Source organism: Bombus huntii, chromosome 13 (genome assembly GCF_024542735.1).
Source record: "Bombus huntii isolate Logan2020A chromosome 13, iyBomHunt1.1, whole genome shotgun sequence".
Classification (NCBI taxonomy): Eukaryota; Metazoa; Arthropoda; class Insecta; order Hymenoptera; family Apidae; genus Bombus; species Bombus huntii.
Window position 1 is genome coordinate 4143428 of NC_066250.1, and position 18235 is coordinate 4161662.

Consider the following 18235-nt stretch of genomic DNA (forward strand, 5'->3'; position numbering starts at 1 on the left):
TTTTACGTCATCAATCACTTTAAATTGACCGCCAAACCGGAAGTGATGTAGATCGCTGACGCTATGTATGATATGGTTCGCTAGCTGTAGTAAGGGAAGGGAAAGAGCCATTCACGCAGGCGTGTCTGAGTTTATCGTTTCCGGCTTTTTCGTAATCGTGACTTGTGCAGCGTATGGTGAAATATAGGGCCGCAGTTGTTTAATCGTCGATGATGATACGTAGTGGGCCGTGATATAGTTGGAAAACACATTAACAAATCGTCGGAAGATAATAGGGAAGCAACGGTGAGTAATAATCCGGTTTCTTTTTTGGCCAGTCTGGCATGCCCATGAAAAAATGGGTGTGGATGAGTTTTGGAAAAGAGGGCCATTTGGAGCGTCATGGCGCCATCATCCTTCGCAATCCGGCTTCCCGACGACCATCTTGTTATCGATAAATCAATATAACGCGCCTTTCTTCCTATGTAAGCGTTTTTCTTGAGTAAACGAATATTCTACAGATTTATTCTGTTACGTCGTTTATACGATTCGCCAGAGGAATATCAACAGCTACAGGTAAATTGTTCAGAGAACCGGTTCTTGGTAATTCGCTTTGTCTGGGCGCGTTCTTGCACAGAATGCCATTCCTTTTTGGAGATACGATTTACGTTCGATGAAACCATACAAAACCGATACGTTGTTACTGCTAGCATTTGAGCAACCATTAAACGATTGAAATACCAGAATTTTCTGGCTATCACCGTGGAGAGCGGTTTATCAGTTACAAACACGTGTCCTTGGCTGTTGGATGATGTCCTTTTTGCATGCCAATTTCGGGCAGTCGCTCAGAGGCAGCTATTAAAAATTATGTCAATATTTGAATAATATCTTGGATATTAGAGAAAAAAGAGAAAGCATTACGAATTTGCCGATTTTCATAGTATTGCAGGACTAGGTTGCTTGCAGTACAGAATCAAAATGGAGTCAATGGATGCGCGTCTTGTGGCGCAAGCATTGAACTACCATGGCCAACAGTTGCAGAAAGTGTGGGAAGGAGAACGCAACGAGAACGAGCTGGCCATGCTCAATCTCAAGGAACCAAACTTTGAAATCTATCAACAACGTCAAAAGACTCTGAGGTATGTGTTAGATGATTCCTTTAAGTAATATTATACTTCAGACGTTTCTAAATGCATCATACGTTCAAACTTGTTACTTTTTTTTAATAGTTTTGGTGATAGAGGAAAGAGGCTAAAGCTACAACAGTTCCTTGCAAAGAAAGCAGATGCTCTTTACGATAAATCAAATTTGGAGAAAACAGTTGAACCTATTAAGCAAGAATTAGGAGATGAAGGTACAGTTTCACTTCTTTCTACACACCCTGGTATGACTCATCATGTATTACACAATAATGTGAAATTAATCTGTTGTATGTATTGTTTCAGAATTTTATGCAACAATGCCAGGCCTTGATACTTTTGTCACCATGGAGAAATCTCAACGTATTCGAAATTTTTTGGAGGTGGTTATTCATGATTTTAATAATTTATATAAAAATAAATAATTTGATAATTAAAAAACGGAGTTCTAATAAAATATTTCTTTTTAGAGTTTGGTCATTGGAGATGTTATTTACGCGCAAGTGATGGGTAAAAGTGCTGCTGGACTTCTTCTGAAGGTGCTTTGCAACTGCAGCGATTGCCCCAGAGTTGTTACTGATTTAGGAGTTAAGGTATATTAAGTTTCTTATTGTTTATTTATATTAATTAGAAAGTACCTGTATCCTCTTCAATCATGTCTAAAAATAATTATTAAATTTATAGGCTCTAATATTGAACACGGCCACAGTGCCGGCGGTGGACAAGAAAGGTGTAACAAGAGGCTACATGGCAAATGATCTCATCTGCGTCGTAGTCAGTGAAGTTAACGTTGAAGCCGAGCGAGTTGTTGCAGTTATGAACGTACCTGCCCGTGAAGGGCAAGCACCGCACCCACCTATGGGACTTATCCATTCTGATGATCTTCCAGAAGCTTATAAGTAAGTAATAAAAAATCTGGATAAGTACATTTACTCCTTGTATTTATAATAATGCTTCACTAACTCTTGTAAACTGATATGTATATCACTATAGGAAATTTTGTATACACGATATAAATGGTAAAAGTGTCTTGTGATGCATCAGTAGCACTTTTGACTCAAAATTTGTATTTGTATTATAAATCGTTCTTTGATCATTTGCTTGTTGCGATATACCTTGAGAGCACTTGTGCACTAACAGAAGGCAGGGGGAATATTTTCTGACACTGGTAGTTTCGAATTTAGGATTGATATAACAGTTTCAATCGTGGTCGAAACATATCTCCTATTGACAGTGTAGTTATTCTATTTGTAACTTGCATAATACGCGACAGTACAGATTTGCATCTTTAGTGTTTTGTTTAATATTTTTCGTTAAAAAAGAAGGTAAGGAAAATGGTATGGTGGCCAAAAGAAATTGAGATTTAACAGACGCACTGTGATACTAACAAAACAAGGTAAATTAGATTTGATTCCTCTTACACGTTTTTATGAATTTAGGTGCCAGACACTCTCAATAACGTAAAAAGTTGATAGTCAGTATGATGATGAATTTATAATGTGATACAAATGATTCAAACCTTGAGCATTGGTTGACATGGCTCTGTTGCGCACAATATTCTATCTACGTTTGTGATATGTTACTCTCAAAGCACCAGCCAAACAATGGCGCCAAATGACATCAATGTCTTTTGAGGTTGCATTTCCAGTATGAGATGTTGAGCCTTGGGTGGCCAGAGTGAGTGCTGCAGACGGTAGGTATAATAATGATTTACTGTTGTTTGGTCTCTTATTATAGACAAATAATAAAATAAGTAAAAAGCAAGCATTTAAAAAATTGATTATTTTTAATATCCCATTCAAATATTTTTATGTATTAAAGATCCTTTTGCTCGAGTTTAATGCATATCTAAAGTGCATGATACGTCAATGTGTTGTCGATGTTTCATATGTATCACATTACCAAGTGGAGTAAAACTTTAGATTATTCAAGAAGTTAAAGCAGAGACCAAATAACTAAAATCTTAATCGCCCGAACCTTTACCTTTAAGCCTCAAAAGAATTGCGCCTTGTCATAATAATGCCTCATTTAAACTTACAGCTTAAATTGACAAATAAAAAATATAAAAATATGATGTCATGTTTGAATTGACACCACAAAATGCAAAACAGGCGAAAGTACTACTACATATATATAAAAAAAATTTTTTTGGTCAACTTGGAAGATAAAATATACTCAGGCGTGGCTCCCAACCTATCCTAGGGCTATGCAATTTATTTTATCGCACCAAAAACTTATAAAAACCAAACCACCGTCGATTGATGATAGGCTGTGTGCTTTTATGTTGAGAAATCCTCTGATTACAAACATGATACAAAATACTAGAAATATACGTCTTAGCGGTACATGAAAGGTGAGAGACGAGTTTACATAATAATGAGGTTGTGTACCATTGTAAATTTATACGTAAGAAATAATCTGGTAATAAAGGAAACCTACCAAACTTTCTGCAATGTATCCCCGTTTCGGACCCCTGCTGCTTGTTAACGGTACAAACGTAGATTTTGATCGACTCTAATACCATGAGGTGTTTGATAATATCTTTGTTCTAATTGGAAGAAACTCCTTCTTCATCCGGAGCATCTTTGGCATTAGTGTCGTATCGTTGAATAATTCATGTAGATCGAAAAGAAGAGGCGAATAATTACGCAGGGATGAATAAGCCGATGAAGGGTGTGCCGTACGTTAACACGTGTAAGGAATAGCAGCACAAAGGACATGCATATTAATATGCATGAATATATATATAAAATATATATGTATAAGACGACGAGATGTCGAGAAAACTGAGGGAAAAACAATCAGATTGAAATAAAAACCTGTACCAGGAAATGAACTCAGGATTTGTGAAGATTCGGTCATCATGATTATCAAGTCTTTAGTTTTACCGTTAACGAAGTAGCTTTGGTATCCTCTTTTTGGCAAAGGACAAAATGATTTTTACATGTTGATAATCGGTCGTTTCTCTCTGTGGTGTAGGAAAGCAATGGACAACAAAGGACAGTCTTACGAAGCGATGTTGGAGAATAGTACTGGCTTCAACAACCCAAACAACATTAAATATCTTTGCGACTTGATGGGTCTCGGTCAAGAAAACCATTCCAATATGGTTGGTTTGAGGTAGAGTATCAATCCCCTATACTCATTTTTTAGTATAACTGATCAAATAAATGGTCTTACCATCCTTCCAAAAACATCTTTTTTGTTACAGAGAAAGGTTCCCACCCAATGAATATGCATCCGAATTAAGACAAGCACAGGCCAGTAAGTGGGCATTCCGAAGCGTAGCCGAAGGTATAGATCATTTCAAGGCTGGGCGTCATACAGAAGCCTTCCAGTGTCTCAATAAGGCACTTACCGTAGACCCACGAAACGTCGAAGGATTAGTAGCACGTGGAGCATTGTAAGTCACAATCTACATCTTAACACAAATGAAGTATATTATTCTAAATTGTGTTTATTTTACATGTTTATATCTTTGTTGTTATAGATTCGCTAATAGCGGTAGTTTCAAGAAAGCGATCGATGATTTTGAAACAGCATTGAAGCTGAATCAAACTCATACGAACGCTCGCAAATACATGGCCGAGACTCTCGTTGCTCTAGGCCGAAGTTACGAAGACGAGAAGAAGTACGAAGAAGCTCAAAAGGCATATGAAAATTGCTTGGCAATTGCTCCATTCCACGAAGAAGCGAGAAACTCTATCGAATACATCAAGTCTAAGACATTAACATCTTCTTTGAATCCTTTGGATACATTCAAGAGTTTCGAAACTGAAAATGATGTCGGGGAAAATAAGAAAGAGAAGAAGAAACGCAAGAAGGAGAGAAAGTCACGCTCGAAGAAGAGACAGAGATGGAGTTCGAGTTCCAGTTCGTCATCGAGCGGTTCTTCGAGTTCCTCCAGCTCTGAGTCCAGCAGTTCTTCTTCATCCGCAAGTTCGCGATCAGCATCTCGATCACCTAGTCGCAAGCGGAAACATAAGAAGGATCATCGCGGCTCACTTTCACCTCTCAGCAAACGGATGGCTCAATACAACAACCCACCAGCTGCTACCACAGCTGCACATGACGTAATCGCCCCAGTATCTTACAGTTCAAATACTCGAGATAAGATGGACGATTACGAGATAAAAGTACGAAAATTCTTGGAACAGACGAAAGATGACTCCGATTATGAAGATAAAGTAAGAATCACATGCCTTTTTTATGAACATTCTATAATTTATTTTTTCTTTTTTATAATTTCAATGTTATCCTTCCTACACTCTTAGGTAAGGAAATTCCTGGAAGAAACAGCTAGATGGAAGAGAGAAAGGGAGAAGGAAAAGAAACATTCAGAAAGTGAAAAAATGAAGAAAAAGAAGAAGAAAGAGAAGAAAGGAAAAGACAAAGAGAAAGAGGACAAGAAAAGCAGGAAGAAGAAAAAGAAAGAAGAAAGGAAGAAACGCAAAAACAAAGACAAGCTCGAACGAGATTTAGAAGCCTTAAAAAAGTCTTCATTGCCGGATTTAGAACAATTGGAATCAAAACTGAATGCGTATTATGCAAAAGTTGAAAAAGAGACTGCCGTCTTGAAAAGGTTGGAACCTTTATGGCCAGTTCGTGATCATGTTTTCCGTTTTGGTTATTTGTTTTTACGAAGTTTTTGTCTATTAATTTATGAAAATAGTATGAATATTGTTTTCGATGTTGCATTTAGTTTGTGTTTCCTTAGATAATTTTCCGTGATTAATTTGATTTTTTAAAGATACATGAATGGAAACGCGGGTTTTAACATCTCGTATTTTATTTATGTTTTTATATTTACTAGGTATGTAGCTCAGTATAATGACATAGCTTCCCCTCTTAGCAACGCGGAGAAGCTCGCTGAAAGTTCACGAAGGGAGGAAGAGCTGCGCAGAGAGAGAGAAAGGGAAAGAGATGAGGCTTCAAAGGCGTATCACGAACGGGAAGCTAGAATACCAATGACTGCACAGCAACGTAAAGGTAAGGGTCAGGCCTGTTACAGAAAAACGGGTGCAACCTGCAGTTAATGAGTATAGTCTATGCCCATTTTACTTTACATTCTTTTTACAGAGATTCAGAGAAAACCACTGACAGACATTTTTGAACAAGAGTCGCAACTGATTCATCCTGAACCGAAATTACCTACTCTCGACACTGCTGCATTAAATGCGAAATGGAAAGCTGCACAAGCCGCTAGGTAAAAAGTTTTAGCAGTTTTAAAGCTATATTTTAATATGATATATTACATGTCGGTGTATATTTGAACATGACTATTTTTGTATTTGTTTAGGCAAAAGGATGTTCTCCCACAAAAGTGGCAAGATGTACCGGTAGAGAACAAAAAGATGCAGTCCAATGTAGATAGTGACGAAGACGATGATAACGAGCTAGAGGAGAAACTGCAGCGAGCAGCATTGGAAAAATCCATGAATATACGGAAGCAAATGCAGCGTGAACTCGCAGAGAAGAGAGCAGCAGCTGCTCAGCCCATGTCCGCACCAACTCCGCCGCCATTACCCAAAGAACCTCCGATGCCTAAGCAGGCGCCAGTCAAGTATCCTACACCACAACCACAGAACAAATTTCAGTCGTATAAGGATCCTTCTATATCTGCAACGCAAACAACACCGACAAAGTTTAGTTCTAATAACAATCTTGGTGGCAAATTCCAGCCGATTGGACAAAGTGGTAATAGCGGTGCTGGTCATCCACCAGAACCACCACGTCCGCCTCCACCAACGAAGAACCAGAATCAGGCTAAGGGTCCCAGAACAGATTCTGATAGCGAGACCGAAAGGCAACACAGACAAACCCCTAAGAAACGCGAATCTACTGGCAGGGGAGGAGCTGTATCTAAACGAATGAGTAGAGATCGTCCAGCGAAACGGTCGCGCAGCAGATCGCGCAGTGCCTCAAGTTCAGGCTCTTCGAGGTCACGTTCACCCAGAAGAAGTCGTTCAAGATCGTACTCGAATCGAAGATCTGGAAGTTACGAGAGAAAATACAGTCGATCTCCGTCGGGTACTTACAGTAGATCACGCTCTAGATCACGTTCCCGATCTTATACCAGGAGTCGTAGTCGCAGTAGGTCTGGAGACAGGAGTTACTATCGCAAGAGACAATTCCGACCATACAATAATCGAGGCACTTACTATAAGCCCCGTTTCCAGGGCTTCAATAATCCAAACCATCGTGGCGGTGGTAACAATTTCCAAAATCGTAATCGGTTCTATAATAATCAACACAATAATCGCTTTGGCAATAGACGTGGCGGTGGTTTCAATAATCGTGGTGGTGGACGCGGACGTGGTGGTAATCGTGGCGGTAGATTTTTCCACGGTAAGCAGGGCTTCCGCGACTTCCGAGATAGGCGAGACTTCAGAGACCGGCGTGCCGCTTCTCGCGATAGATACAGCGATCGCAGCTATTCACCTGATCCGATGAGAAAAGTGGACGAAGCAAAGGAAAAGATCAACAAGATGCTCGAGGGCGGAGATGACGTGATGGAGCATCAGCAAGGTGGTGGAGGATCGAATGTTCCTCCTAGTAAAAGACAAGATGGACCTTTAAGCGAGGGTGAAGAGAGGGACGACGATGACTACGAGAGGTGGGGAGAGGGCGAGGGGGGCGACACAGCTAACAAGGTTGGTTAGGTCTCTTCTGTGTAGGCTTTCGCGAAAGAATAGCCCATCTTCGTGATGACGATCATGATATTCCGGATGATGATAATATGAGGAATAAATAATGAGGATGATGATGATGATGATGATGATGATGATGGTGATGATGATGATGATGATGATGATGATGATGATGATGATGATGATGGTGATGAGCCACACGTGCAAGAATCACACGACCTAGGAGCCAACTAACTCTCGTTTGTTGCTAGAATGAGGTTGGACCTGTCGACGATAACCTGGAAGGCAAGGAGTACTTCATTGAGCGCATGAAGCAGCGAAGCAAGAATGTTTTAATGCAGAGAACCCTTGCTGCTAAGGTTTGGTAGAAACCCCGTTGCCGTTGCTGCTTCTTCGATTCTTCTCCTTCATCTGTGATATAGTTACTTCTCTGCAACGTGAAACTTCGACCGGATCACGTGAGACAGACTTCTTACTCAATTCTTATGCCGATCGCTTTCGGTGTATTTAAAACAGAGTGTAGAGGGGATATACCTTAATGAAAAACTGATCGTGACGGTTGCGAGAAATGTACTTTTTCCTTCCAAACTTTTCATTTTTATCGGAGTTAACAGCGAATGATTGCAGTATAAAGTAATGTATCATCGAGAAGGATCTGCGATCGATGTCATTTTAGTTTTTTCGTAATTATGCATGGATATTTACATAGTAAATATCCGTGACATATAGTATACACATATAGATGTGCGTTTCTCGTCAATTCAATAACACGTTTATATCGTGAAGTACACGAACATCTACAACTTGTGACATCTTCTCTTTTAATCCTTAGAAAAAAAGAAATTTTACACACCTTTCAACTTTAGTACTTATTTTCGTATCGTAATGAAACTTTTATTTCGTAAGTATTACGGAAGGAAAAAAATGGAAGCTTCTGCTGTGACGCGCAATTTAAAAGGGAAGTATTTGGTCGCACTATTTGGTGTATGCGAGTGGCTTTTCATCATTCATTGTCATGAGAGAAATAGTAAAACACCTATAAGAATCGGCAAAATGCATTATTCGCAACGCGAAATGAATCCATTTTCGATTTAAGATTTTTCTTCGCGTTGATTTGCAATTTGTTCGATAATTGCACCTGACGTTTCGAATTTGCTGCGTTTAATGAGAAGAAAGGCTGTTGTCATTTACGGATATCGTCGATTCTGGCCAAGTAAACTTGAGTCGCGAATCGCCAACGCGAAGAAGAGACTTTCTTAGTAAGGAATCTAGTTTCCCCTCACATCGAAACATCCTTGGATTATACTTCGTAATTACTTTATTTCGAGACACGTTGTCACAGACCCCTCTTTATTATAAAATACTTATTTTAAGGTATCATACAAAGTAATTTACTAGTAAGACACTTATATATGTTGTATGTAAACGAGTTGCTGTACAATTCAAATCAACAAATACATAACATGAAAAATACAAATTAATGGTTTTATTCTTCAACGTTTATTTTTAGTTTATACCCGCATATGTGACTCTCCGTTGATTACCAAGCTTGGTTTCACTTTCTTATCTCCCTGATGCCTCATTTACCGAGTCCTTGTTCGGAGAACGTTGCTTTATTTATGCGATAGAAACTGGTTCTTTTATTGATAGCTGACCGATTTGGCTATCGCTATATTTCATTTGCAAACGGGTATTTAAACTTGCAGTCACCGATAGTTACTTGCATTTCTTCTTTGACCTAGCATGAAAATGAAGCTTCTACAAGTGCATTTCGTTTTACTTGTTTCAAGTTCTTTCCTGCTTGACTATACAGGCATGGTAACGGGAGCGATACTGTCTAGTAAGTAACTTTTTATTTAATTGCTCATTGTACAGTGTTTTTACATTTTCATTTTTACATTTTACAATTTTACATTTCTCTTTCTTTGTCTTTAATTTTTAAGGACCCCAAGTGGTCTTTGTCGGGGACACGTGCAGGGGAAATGAAATTTTCAGCCAATGTCAGGCAAGTCCGAATTGCGAAAAGAGTTGCGACAATATCGATATCTGGGAATCCATGGCTTGTATCCAGACTAAAAGTTGCGTAAGTGGTTGCATTTGCGAAGACGGATACGTACGCGACAAGAATCAAGGAGTTTGCATTTTGGAAAATAGCTGTCCTAGAGTTAGGCATTGATTTCATACGAGGCCGAGTTGTATCATTTGCTATCATTTAATACAAATATCTGGCGTGTTCTCATATATTAAAAGATATTAGAAAAATATTATAAAACCAGTTGTTACAGTAACGATTCTCTTCCCTTTCGTTCGTGTCACTCCTTTTATTTAGATAAGTAATATACATATTTTTATCAGGTCGTGAGACAATTGTCTTTTGCCACAATAATTAACATTCTAATCGGAACGATTTTTTATAGCAGCATAAATAAGAGATGCGTAGACGCATTTTGGTCGAAAGTGGTGGGGGAATGTGGCGGCGCGCGATATGATAGCGTTTTGAGATGGTTCAGTTCCGCGCCGTCTCACGTGCGCGACACATTTCGACAAACGTGGAATCATCGGTGTGACAGATCCTGCCATACGTACCTTCAAATTAATTTCATTTCTACATCTATCATCTATATTATCATTTCTTATTATATTATTTCTTTCACGATTCATTCATACCTGGCACATTTTTATTCGTCTTCCTTTTTATTAGAAAAAATTCGTTCGACATTTTTTTTACGCATCTATCCTTTTCTTATATACCTTTTTTTATTACGATCCGTTAGACAACGAAATACAGTGTAACAGTGTGTTCAGTGTTCTTGGATATAATCATGGATAAGAGAAGCGAACGAGTCAGCCGTTTCAAACGTAAGTTCACAACGATTTAAATTTCTCGTCGATTATCTTTTTTATTAGGAGTAGTTGACGCGAATGGTCGAAACGAGTTCCGCTCCTTATTGAAGTTCAATTACCAGCACAGCGGTGACCGTGATTATTCTCTATCGAGCAGTCCAAAAAAGAAGGCTGCGGCCACCTCGATCGAGCATCCCCCTGGGTCCACGTCCATTGTGATTTTAATAAGCCTTATGCAAATTACAAATGAAATTGTCAGCGGCAGGCCCGCGGTCCATTCTTCGTCGTTGATGGGGACAATTAGAAGAGCTTTGTCCGGCGACCACGCGTTGTCCGGCTGCTCGGCAACTTGAGTCCCAACGAGAGGACCACCCGCCAACCCCTAATGTTTGTATCCGGTCCCCAGGACGTTCGCTTCCGATCCCAGAGTGTTTCTCTGCTTGCTGACGATCGACTTCTTCGGCTCCCTACCATTAATCGACGTAGTTGTAAAACTGCTACGTTATACTTCATCATCATGAAAAATCATACGACGAAATTTTATTAATTAAGAAAACGAAGAACCTGTTTTACTGTTAGTCGTTTTTCGGTTCGAACGAGGATTTTAGTTATTAATCTCTTGGCATTAGCCGTCAGTGTGTTTTACGACTCTATTTATTTGAGAAGCGGAATTCGAAGCTCCGACGAAGACCTTTGTCTTGTTGCTGGGAGAACACAAGAACATCGTAGACACAGATCGTTGATTCTTGCAATCGAAGGGAGGAGGAAGAGTAAAAGCAGCAGAAGTCACGAGCCAGGACAGAAAAGCGGAAGAGTTGGCGGGAGGTGGTTGGAAATCGAACGGAATCATGGAGGCTGGAGGTCGATGGTTTGGGGTGGAGATAAGTTTTTACGGTAGGGTTACTAACTTACGGACTCGGCATTGTCGAGTTGCCGGTGACGGGAGGACAATGCGCGTTCGGGACACAATGCTTCACTCTGGAATCTGAAGGCAGTCTTGACTATCAACCTGCAACCACCCCTCACATCTGTGTCTACCAATACTTGCCCTTCTTGCACATACCACCCTTCTATTGCCAACCGCGTCTTCGCTCCGCGCGTCGTTACTTTCTCATTCTGACATCTTTGCTTCTCTTCGAGGTTCGACCAAAAAAAAGAATCTCTTTGTCGTCTTCGGCTTTGCGGGTTAGTAACGAATCGTTCTCAATTCGATAGTTGTTTCGTGACCTTGTACACGAGAAATGTCATTTTATTTCATCTTATCGTGTGCTACATTAAAAAAAAAAGAAAAAAAATTTATATGGTATACACGACTGTCATCTTACAGCTAACTGCAAAAGGTCAAGGTTTACGAGTTAGGCGAATCGTGTATAAAGAACGAAGAGACTCGGAATGGATGATCGTTGTCCGAGAAGAAGGTGTACGCGTTTGCGATCACTCGCAGTTTGGCAGTGTTGCGATCAAAGCAAAGATGAAGCGAAGGAAGAAGCACGACGTAGATGGCTGAGTGGTAAAAAGACAGAAGCGGCAAAGACGCAGAGAAAGGAAAAGAGAATAGATAAAGAGGGTGGGACGACGAAGGGAGGCGGTGGAGAACAAGAGACAGACGGCCGAGCATTTCAATCGCTCTTAGGCTCTCTCTTTGGCTTTGCTTTTCCGTTCCTTTCTCGCACAAAAGCTACATTGTTTCGTCCCTACGTTCATATGGACGCGAGCTAAAATACTCCTCTTTTCTGCCGGCAGCGCGGATACACCGAAAAGCAGGCCGCAGACAGACATACCGTACGTGACACACGTATGCCAAAAGCAACAGCAACGTCGCTACCATCGTCAGCATCGTTCGCTGGCATACAATCCTTTCTCGTACATTCAATGCTCGTCGCCCACTCGGTATCCTTTTGTCGCTGTTTATAGCTCTATAGGCCCGGTATTCCATCGTCCCGGTACTCGCCGAGTACTTTTCGAGCTTAATTCTGTATCGTCTAACTGGACCGTGGAAAGAATCGTCTGTTGGTCAGGAAACCGTGCATTCCGCGAATTCGTCGGGCTTTTCGTGTTTTTTTCTATGCTGGCCGGATTAACGGAGGATTCGTTTCAAACGCCAATGCAGGGAGACTTTCACGCTGCATACGATATCTTTGACGAGCTTGAAAGTACCGCTGATAATTAAGATCGATCAGAAAGTAAGAGTACACGAACGTGAGTTTTTCTGCATCCGTTGAAGCATCATTACAATGTCTGAATTATCTGAATATCTGAATACGACGTATTCTATCTTCTTAAAAAGTAAGAGCAATTCCAGGAGAAACAACGACCGACCGTGGTGTAATCATTCTCCTTGAGACGAAGGTGAGACTATTCGAAATGTATTCTTTCTAACGTGTCTATTCGAATTGAAGGCAATGTCTGACCATGACGTCTCGAACCTCCTTAAAGTAGCCGAAGCCTGTCTTTCGTTATCGATCTTCCATAGGAGGGGCAATAGGTGTGTCTGACCATGAACGTTGACACTCCCTGAAAGTTAGCCGCTTGTCGGCATTAACATGAATTATTTCCGACGTATAAGCTTAATCGAAGTTTCACATAAGGAAGAATAGTATCCGTCTCGACCACTTGTGGCTTTCTCGAAAATCCCCTTAACCATACTAACCCAGATTAGTTTCATCCTCCTTTTGCGTACGTGCTTGGATGGTGAAACCGCTCCGGAGAGATAAAAGCTTTCAAGGCTGTCTATTATACGATATATTAATTGGAAATCATCGAATACAGCGTTCCCGTGTCGAACTGCCAGTCGCGTTTAGCCTGCGTAAAAAGATTTTTTTCCTGACGACGGTCATCGTTTCCGAAAGATCGTAGGTACGTCGCTGAGCTTAGAACGCTTTGGAGGCGGATACAGCAAGAGTGTCCTGCACTCTATTGATAAACTCTCTTTCAATAGACGCGGATGCTGGCCCCGCTGTTGAGTATCGATAATATTGAAACCCTGAATGCCGCTCGGTTGAATGTCACAATGCGCTCCAGTGATTAATAGACTTCCGCGACTTTTATCGAAATAAGATGTTGCTTTCTGACGCGTTGTCGACGCGATCGAGAAAGCGTACGCTGCACCGCGGTCACTGGCTGCATTTCCAACGTTTCTAAGCATTTCGCAGTATCTTGCCAAGCGCACAATTTTTTTTTTTACCTCGTATCTGTTCCTCCATTTGATTAACAAATTGCAGGATAAAAGATAATGCTTATTAACGATACTTGTTGCTGCAATTAAGCATTTTCCATCAGAAGTTCATTTATTCCGAATAATGTTTCCGTTGAAGTGGTCACCACTTCTAAGGAAACTCTACATCTGGTCTTTTTAGTTTTCTCGAGCACTGAAGCCATCGACAGCGTATAGACAGTAGACTGAGACGAAGGCAGACCATAGACACTAGACAGGCGACGATGGCTTCGGGACTTTCAGTTATAGGGTAACACTGCTAGCGTGTGGATCTGGATCAGCTCAAATTATATCCCTACTTGTACTTACACTCCTGTATTAAAATATATTTCCTACTTTACAATTTATCCACGCGTTCCTCTGTCTGTACATCTAATAACCTCGACAGTTTCCTTTCCTGTCTTCGCCGTTCTGACGATTCTGACAATTGCGTCGGTGGCAGTACTCGTTGGTAAATAATTAAAGCTACTCAACCACGTCCATAACGGTAGCGTAGAAGTAGAAAAGTATTACGCGGAGTTCCTCGCGATGTCATAGATGTTTCCTTGAATCCACGACAAAATCATAAGAATCACCGCGGAAGCTTTATCTCGTTTTAACGAGTAGAATAAAGCCGTTAGGAACTGGGCCTTTCCTAGCAGCATGCTGCCATCCAGTATAATAATACCGGCTGAATGCGAGCGTGTATGCATGCGTTGGCATATAGATGCAAGAGAACCACGAGGCTGGCCAGTGCTCTCCTTTGTCATTCGACGAAAGGCTTTGTACCGATTATCTGCATACGCTGCCGCGGGTACGGCTTTTCAGTCTTCTCTCCTCTCCTCTGCTCTCCCAGCTTCACGTCATTTCGTCGTGATTCCACGGGCCAGCTATACGGGACACCCTGTATACGCAACAAGGCTCACGCTTTGAATACTCGTAATAGTTTAACGAAATCCGGCATGCTTGACTTAGCTATTGGAACTCGACCGTGGCCTGGCACTGATGTAATCCATCGATTCGTTTTACCAAATCCTAACCGCGGTCGTGATCTCACGAGTTGTTACGAGAGTTTAGCGGAAACAACGAAACAACGCTGCGATATTATCATTTTCGATGGCCGTTCGCCAAGTTGCTGGAATTTTTTCCTATTTGGTCGATTTGGCGCGAAAGGCGAATGAATTAATTAATAAATCGCGGTAGTCGATCGGAGGAAGAAGGTATTTCCAATATCCGTCTCAAGGCAGAAACTTTTATCGGTCTTTCCCTGCAAGGTTTTCTACCCGCAATACTCCTCCGGTACCCTCCTTTTTTGCTTTCCCGTTTTCGCTATCTTTTCCTTTCCTTTTTAACTCCTTCTGCCGTTCCTGCTCCCCCCTGCCCCTTGTCCTCCTTCTTCCCGTGACTACATTCTTTTCAGTATTCACTGTGCAGTTTCTTGTACCGATACTTCCTTCTTTCATCGACGCGTCATTCAAGCTTTTGATGCCGCGGCGACAAAGCTCTTTACTTCTTTCCGCGAACGAATGAAAGCACGGAACGATGGCGATGTATACCTGCATGTATATACAGATGTATATATACGTATATACGACTCTCTCCCGTGCTCTTCCGGGCGCTTTCTCTCTCGTTCTCTCTCGGCCCGCGGTTCCACCTATAGACAGATGAAAATGTACGCGTGCCCGTACATTTCTCCGCGAGCAAAGAACACAAGCGCAGCGTGGAACTTTCGAGCTCCGCTCGTACAGTAGCATCCGCGATACAGCCGAGTCGTAAAATCGATCAAGTATCGAAGTTTATAGGTTGCAGCGTCTCGATGAAAAAATCGAAGATACAGACTCGAAATCTCGGTTAGGATCATGTAGCTGGGCTGTAAAAGAAAAGAAAGAAGAAAGAGAAGGTTGTCTCGATTCTTATCGAAATCGGTAAATCGTCGAACGTAGGTCGTCCCCCGAGCGACCTTTCGTTGACTTCGATCCGTAACTGTGTGTCGCGAGACGTATTATTCCAGCGTAGGCAGTCGCCTAGGGACACACAAGAATTTAGGAGAAAGTATTCGCCGACAACCTGAATAGCTTAATTGAGGAATTAATAATAATAAGAATAATTGGCAAAGCAATTCGACCGACGGAATATTTTTCTCCCTACGCTAGGAATTTTTACTTCTGCGATAATACTTTGTGGTTTCGTTAACGAACCTTGCACCTTTTGTAAACTCCTCAACATTGGTCTGTCCACGTGATTAAATGACCACAATACCAGTCGGTTAAATTCCATCTCCTTTCGCTGTTAATTAATTCCCATGGAAATGACGAGGTCGGAATTACGGCTACTAAGAAAAAAAAAAGAAGAAAAGAAAGACGCGTTTCTTCGTCAAGTAGCAATCGAATAAACGCAAAATAATAATTCGAGTCTCATTAAATGGCCGTAACTGCAACCTTTCTACACATTTTCAAGAATTTGCTTACCAAATCGTGGAATCGACGTGTTGGTGATCGAACGGTGGAAACAATCACTCGGTTTACGTCTGATTGATATGCGAACCGTTTGCTTGTATTCGGTAAACGATGACGTAATGCCGTTAACGCGTTATCAGCCGTCGTATTAACGGCGCTGCACACGGTCACCGCGGCGTTAAAACAATGCCAAACAGACCCGTTAACTCCGAACACACGAGTACGCCGATCCTTAATGGATCAAGGTGCTTAATTCACGAGTATCGACACAGGCGTCGCGATAGAGCCGATAGTTATAATGCCATGCGATACACAAGGGGTGGCGTACGATGTGTTCGCCAAACGACGAAGACGAAACGCGCTTCTCTGCCGCTTGGTTCGACGCAGAGGAAGAAAGAGAGAGAGTGCGCGAAGAGCGGGCCAGTATGCAGGAGAATATACGGGAAGTCCCTGTCCACGAGCAACTCGCTCAATTCGCTCGCTCGCTCGCTCGTCCGCCAGCAGCGTCATCGTAAGACCTCTTTGTTCTCCGGCAATTTCAGCGGCATTGTCACCGTCAACAATGTCCACTTGACATTCTCCTTCTCGCTCCCGCGCATTGTTAACCCATCCTCCGCGCGATCTCTCTTTCGATCATAAAGCTCGCAGCAGCCGGCCAGCATGCGTTGCGATTCCTGCACGTGGACACGCCTTAAGGGTCTTCTTCTTGCCCTGCGGACGATCGTGCTCGATTTTTTTGCCTCCGAATTGGGTTACCTTGACTTTCCACCGCTTTGCAATTTTTCATACAACACTGAATACGTGTTCCGTTTTGTTGTACCAGACGTTCAGAAATCACGTTGGTCAGCTGCAAAAATTTACAAGCCAAGAAAAGTAATTTTTTCTGTTAATATTTTCCTCGATCGCTGCTTCTTCGTATTTCGATTTAGCTTCGTAAACGTAAGAAATGATAAAACAGATCATCTAAATAGAAATTTGCTTCGTCCACTAAACGTTATAAAATGCTCTCTTTATTTTGGATATTTTATATATTTCTTCGTATTACGCGCATTTTGTACATTTTTCCTATCTTTAAATTTCCCATTAATGCATGAACATCCGCAATCCAGTAACGAAGCTTGAAGAAATTCTCCAAATTATACGGTTCTTTCTTGATATCATTGACTGGTGCAACGAATATCTAGCAGCACCTATAATTCTAAGTTCGATAAAATAATAAGATACTTTGTTTCTGCATTCCGCTGAATTTATACAAACTCTACGAATCATTTTACTATTTTGTCCTTAATGATTTAAGCAAAGATTTTTACGTTTATCATTTTTCTGGATAACAAACTTCGAAATTGACAGACGTCGTTCGCGTCATATCAGTTATAGCTCTTCAAATTTCGTGCAAGCCACGACCTTTCGTCTTTTTCTCCGCTTTTCTCCCGTCTTCGCGTCTTACTGCTCAGCATTGGCGGCCAGCTAGCGAGACAAAACTTGGAAGGCTTAGTGGCCAGCGACCGAGGAGACGTGGAAGGGACGATAGAGGTTTTCGGTTGAGAAAAGAACTGGAGAATATTTATAGAGATTCATTGGAACGCGGATGAAATTATTTTATTTCATTAATAGCTTGAAATAAGGAAACATTTATGATTTACTATAATATATATATATATATATATATATATATATCTTCGTTTCTCTGTATACCCATCTGTCTATTGTCCACATTGTTACGCGATGGCATCCTCCTTCCTCGTATTGTTTCGATGCATTGTTCGACGGTGGCTCGCTCGTTCGTCCTCCTCGGCCGACGGCGACTCATTGTTTCCTCGTTGTTGCGCGTCCGTCCGTCTTTTCGTTCTCCTTCCTTGAACATTGTGAACTTTAGGCGCCGACTTCCGAGCCGCTTTCTTACTTTGGGGAATTAAGTGGTTTCCCGATGTCCGCCAAGTCGTTGGCTAATACCACTGTTTCCCAATCGTCCTA

The 18235-nt window shown here is 41.4% G+C and overlaps 2 protein-coding genes and 1 long non-coding RNA gene across 8 annotated transcripts in view; 2 read left to right on the plus strand and 1 right to left on the minus strand.

Moving 5' to 3' along the window:
• The first annotated feature begins 117 nt into the window (after window positions 1-117).
• LOC126872709 (serine/arginine repetitive matrix protein 2) lies at window positions 118-9245 on the plus strand. 3 transcript variants are annotated; one of them, XM_050632820.1, is made up of 14 exons: window positions 118-285; window positions 921-1118; window positions 1209-1333; window positions 1425-1501; window positions 1589-1711; window positions 1803-2017; window positions 4098-4238; window positions 4330-4521; window positions 4609-5305; window positions 5393-5700; window positions 5932-6107; window positions 6198-6324; window positions 6418-7771; window positions 8020-9245. In XM_050632820.1, exons 2-14 carry the CDS (start codon window positions 958-960, stop codon window positions 8134-8136), a joined length of 3813 nt encoding a protein of 1270 aa, XP_050488777.1. In that variant the 5' UTR covers window positions 118-285; window positions 921-957; the 3' UTR covers window positions 8137-9245. The 3 variants fall into 3 exon arrangements, with proteins under 3 accessions (XP_050488777.1, XP_050488778.1, XP_050488779.1); XM_050632821.1 differs by having other exon boundaries at window positions 5971-6107; XM_050632822.1 differs by lacking the exons at window positions 118-285; window positions 921-1118; window positions 1209-1333; ... (1 more) ...; window positions 1589-1711; window positions 1803-2017 and adding exons at window positions 2578-2811; window positions 3159-3471.
• Window positions 9246-9957: 712 nt separating this feature from the next.
• LOC126872736 (uncharacterized) overlaps window positions 9958-18235 on the plus strand; it is a 195671-nt gene continuing 187393 nt past the window's right edge. For all 4 annotated transcript variants that reach the window (XR_007692150.1, XR_007692154.1, XR_007692152.1 and 1 more), the window contains exon 1: window positions 9958-10627. Coding sequence is in view for 1 of the 4 variants with exons in the window: in XM_050632883.1 (XP_050488840.1) it covers window positions 10591-10627 (37 nt within the window). In the remaining 3 variants the exon portion in view is untranslated. The remainder of the gene's footprint in view (window positions 10628-18235) is intronic.
• On the minus strand, window positions 11439-16703 carry LOC126872739 (uncharacterized). Its single transcript, XR_007692155.1, has 3 exons — window positions 16274-16703; window positions 16004-16137; window positions 11439-15675 (listed from the first exon to the last, which is right to left on the minus strand). It is a non-coding gene; the product is annotated as an uncharacterized LOC126872739 (long non-coding RNA).

What these genes read in the sequence shown, in the direction of transcription:
- LOC126872709 (XM_050632820.1), top strand. Translation starts at nt 958, where the DNA reads ATGGAGTCAATGGATGCGCGTCTTGTGGCGCAAGCATTGAACTACCAT. An exon ending in GAGACTGCCGTCTTGAAAAG is followed by an intron (nt 5,701 to 5,931) that starts GTTGGAACCTTT and finishes TATATTTACTAG; the next exon opens with GTATGTAGCTCAGTATAATG. An exon ending in GACTGCACAGCAACGTAAAG is followed by an intron (nt 6,108 to 6,197) that starts GTAAGGGTCAGG and finishes TTCTTTTTACAG; the next exon opens with AGATTCAGAGAAAACCACTG.